The 4,130-nt window shown below is 38.7% G+C and overlaps 2 protein-coding genes across 2 annotated transcripts; both read left to right on the plus strand.

The window, feature by feature from the left end:
* Window positions 1–874: 874 nt before the first annotated feature.
* LOC118745410 lies at window positions 875–1,644 on the plus strand. Its single transcript, XM_036478861.1, has 2 exons — window positions 875–1,129; window positions 1,441–1,644. The coding sequence occupies exons 1-2, from the start codon at window positions 875–877 to the stop codon at window positions 1,642–1,644; spliced, it is 459 nt and encodes a 152-aa protein (XP_036334754.1).
* Window positions 1,645–2,646: 1,002 nt separating this feature from the next.
* On the plus strand, window positions 2,647–3,450 carry LOC118745411. The gene has a single exon (XM_036478862.1). It carries the CDS (start codon window positions 2,647–2,649, stop codon window positions 3,448–3,450), a length of 804 nt encoding a protein of 267 aa, XP_036334755.1.
* Window positions 3,451–4,130: the final 680 nt, after the last annotated feature.

Consider the following 4,130-nt stretch of genomic DNA (forward strand, 5'->3'; position numbering starts at 1 on the left):
TACTATTCTATTTTGCACTTATATAGTTGCGTAAGCTTCTATGAATTGCTATTTACTTACATACATACTTTTCCCAAACATACTACATATATACTTACCATAAAACTACACACATATTTAGTTATTTAATTATAAGAATTAATTATAAGAGAAATTAGAGTAAGAGAAACATCAGCTTTTAATAAGAGAAGTTAGAAGTAAGCTTCATATGAATTAGGTTTAGAATAATTAAAACGAATAAAATGAATTGAGTTCTTATTCAGACACTAAACGCGTGAACCTGATACACATAAACTGAATACAGAACAATTAAATACTATTAATGTTATTTCAACATTAAAATGGTACCGAAACCCGGGATTAAGGAATACAAATCCCTCACGTAAATATATGTAATTGCATTAATTTGATATAAGTAACACGCTGAAAAGAGGTGCTCCTCTTTCCAAACACTTTGCCAAATCACGACCACGTGAAAGGCTTCTAATTATTACAATCTACAGCTTGCTTCAATTTGAAGAAAATGGAATGTGTGAGTACATACTGCTATTGAAGATCAACGACGGATACATGCGCACCTCAGTAGGCTGATGGTAAGCTACGACAGAAAACCATCCGAGGAAAAGACGAGCGGTTATGTCCAAAGTTTGCTCACCGAAGTTGACACCACCTACCAAAACTTCAAAGTTAGCCACGATAAAATCATCGAAACCTTACGTAACAACTCAATACCAGAAAAGACGTTCCCTATTTATCTGATGATGTGTTTTACACATGCTACGATTTGTATATTTCACTTAAATCAAAGCTGATCGACCTTCAGCTCGAAATTAGCAACCCAGTTTCGCCAGCTGTTCACGCGAGCACCTTCGCGATGGTGAACTCTAGGAACGACACCATTACCTCAGCTGCCCGTTTTCCAAAAATCGGACTTCCCACATTCTCGGGAGATTACCTAGAATGGACTCCATTCCGCGATATATTCCTGCCCTTAGTTCACAACAACGCAGCTCTAACCGAGGTTCAAAAGTATTTCTATTTAAAAGGTTCCTGCACGGGTACTCCACAGGAAATGGTAGATGAGTATCCCGCAGCTGACGCCAGCTATGCACTTGCATGGTCCGCCTTAGTAAGCAGGTATCATAATAAACGAAAATTGGTTGATGAACTTTAAAAAAAAAAAACTCTTTAACGCACCGCATACCGATGGAGGCTTACAAAGTATAAAAAATCTTCTTGATTTGACACGGAATTGTTTAGCACTCTTAAAAACGGTAGACGTAAACACTTCTGGTTGGGATCCATTACTTATTTTTGTACTCACTAAGAAACTTGATAAACAAACACGAAAAGAGTGGGAGCATTCGTTGAATGGAAGTAATAACATTCCTCCGGTGCAAAGTTTTCTTAAATTCCTTGAAAATACCTATCGTGCTCTAGAGTTTGTTGAAGGAGATGATGCGACGAAAATGGTTATATCCGTTGGTCGTGAACATAAAAGTAAAGTACAGAACAAACAACGACGACTGCTTCATGCAAATACAACATCTACAGATTCTACTTCAGCAAACTCCATCTGCCCCTGTTTCAGAAGCATCATCAGTTGTACAAATGCTTCAAGTTTGCGGCGCTCGCGGCAGCTGAAAAGAAACACTTCGTTTTGCAAAACAAATTATGCTTGAACTGTAAGGGTAACACCTACAGTGAATGCGGAATTAACTCTCGGTGCCAGGAGTGCAAACAGGCTCATCATACTATACTACATACCGCTTTTACACTCAATGGTTCCAACTACTCTCATGCTGGTCACATAAACTCAAACTTATCACTTTGTACAAACGGTGTACCGTTAACAATCAAGCAGCTGCACTCAACCTCAAGAAAAATAATGTTAACGTCTCTGTTAGTGGTATTGGGGGTATTCCAGGCATACCTGCTAGAAAATTAGTAAAACTCACTTTGCACTCTTACTACGAGAAGGAGTTTTCGATTGACTGCCAATTATTCGTTTTAACAAAAATTACTTCATATAAACCAAGTCCAATCAATTTAAACAATTTACCTAAATTGTCTGATATACACACCTCGCAGACCCTACTGTTTCTTCGCCAGATGACATCGATATAATTATTTGATGTGTTATTTATGGGGATATCCTGCTAACTGATATGCGAAAATAAAAAAGAGGAATCTTACTACAGGAAACCCATTTTGGTTGGATGATATCCGGCCCTACTAGTAAAAGATTTGCTCCAGACTTAATACATTCAAATTTATGTACACATGACGACACACTTAAGTTGTTTTGGGAACAGGAAGAATTATTTGTTGAACGACAACTCAGCCCGGAAGAAATTGCATTCGAAAAACTATTCCTAGAAACCCATACCAGAGATGATAATGGACGATATACGGTACATCTCCCTTTTAAGACTCTATTTACTAACGGTACGCTGCCGTCATTTACCGGCACTCACCTAAATGCCGTAAGAAGACTTAAGTAACTTGAAAGCCATTTCAAATCCAATACGAAGTTTGCGTTATTGTACAAAGAATTTTTATCCGACTACGAATCTCTGGGCCACATGCAAAAGATAGGTGAGTACCCAAGAGATGTGCAAGAAAACTCTTATTTCTTTTGTCACCATGGTGTTTTCAGAAACAGCAAACACTACAACTAAATTAAGAGTTGTATTTGATGGAGGAAATGGTCGACCAAAAAATATTTCTCTCAACGAAGAGCTCGCTTCTGGTCCGCCTTTGCAGAACGACCTACCCAGTATAATTACTCGTTGGCGTTGTCATAAAATTGCATTTACAGACGATTTGGAGAAAATGTTTCGCCAAGTAATGGTTTGCGATGAACATCAGAAATTTCAGTGTATTTTGTGGAGAGATGATGTAAGAAAGAACATCAGCATCTATAAATTGCGCACTGTTACGTATGGCACTACCTCAGCTTCGTATTTAGCCATACGTGTTCTTCGTCAATTAGCACGTGATGAAAACTCTGAATTCCCTCTCGCAAGCAATATATTTCTGAACGACAGCTATGTGGATGACATAACATCAGGCACTGATTCCATAACAGATACAATAGAGTTACACCAGCAGTTAAGTAACCTTTCTAAACGTGGCGGATTCAATTTGAGAAAATGGAATTCAAACTCGAATGAATTGATGAACGTTATCCCTCCTGAAAACCGCGATAACGCTGATGCTTATAAATTGAAAGATGAGAACTTTGTCAAAGCTTTAGGCCTTTATTGGGAAATAAGCGAGGATCACTTATGCTTTAAACTTAACTTCAGTTTCGCTTCTACGGTAACCAAAGGTAGTATGCTATCGGACGCGGCGAAGCTGTTTGATCCTCTGGGATGGCTAGCGCCGGTTACTATCGTAGCCAAATTATGTTTCAACGTTTGTGGAAAGAAAATTTTGATATCGTGACTCGTTAAAAAATCTGGAAAGCATCAAAATTTTAAGATGGCTTAGCATCTATAAGATGAGTAAAATCTGATTGCATGGATTTAGCGATGACTCTTCGTTAGCGTATGCAGCAATAGTGTACGCAGTGCTTCACTATGAGAAAAGCGCAACTTCATTTCTAATTCAGTCCAAAACTAAGGTGGCGCCGCTAAAGACTGTCTCGATTCCGAGATTGCAATTGTGTGCAGCAACATTGTTAGTTAAACTCATGGCAAAGGTTAAGCGCTATTTCGATAGTGAACTGTGCAACATTCATTATTGGACGGATAGTATGGTGTCTTAGGTTGGATACGAAGTTGCTCAACACGATGGTGGTTTATGTAGCTAACAGACTTGCAGAAATTCAACGTTGTTCCACCGTAGATCAGTGGCGATACATACCTACAAGCCAGAACCCTTCTGACTGTTTGACGAGAGGATTAGCATCAAATGAGCTTATAACGTACACTTTGTGGTTGAGTGGACCACAATGGCTTATCGCAAACGAAAGTGGATGGCCTACTTCTAAAACTGAATTCGACACTAATTTAGAGCAACAAAAGTCCCACATCGCTACACATGTTGGTGTTTCGGAGACGACATATCCCAACTTTATATTCAGGTTTTCTTCGTTTTCACGACTTAAACGTGTAACAGCTTAC

This window comes from Rhagoletis pomonella, unplaced genomic scaffold (assembly GCF_013731165.1).
Source record: "Rhagoletis pomonella isolate Grant_MI unplaced genomic scaffold, Rhpom_1.0 Rhpom_scaffold_00009, whole genome shotgun sequence".
Lineage (NCBI taxonomy): Eukaryota > Metazoa > Arthropoda > Insecta > Diptera > Tephritidae > Rhagoletis > Rhagoletis pomonella.

Excerpts from the sequence above, each read along its gene's own strand:
- LOC118745410 (XM_036478861.1), top strand. The coding sequence starts at position 875 with ATGGTGAACTCTAGGAACGACACCATTACCTCAGCTGCCCGTTTTCCA. Across the intron at positions 1,130-1,440 it reads CACTTGCATGGTCCGCCTTA|AGTTTGTTGAAGGAGATGAT; the intron begins GTAAGCAGGTAT and ends ATCGTGCTCTAG.
- LOC118745411 (XM_036478862.1), top strand. The coding sequence starts at position 2,647 with ATGGTGTTTTCAGAAACAGCAAACACTACAACTAAATTAAGAGTTGTA.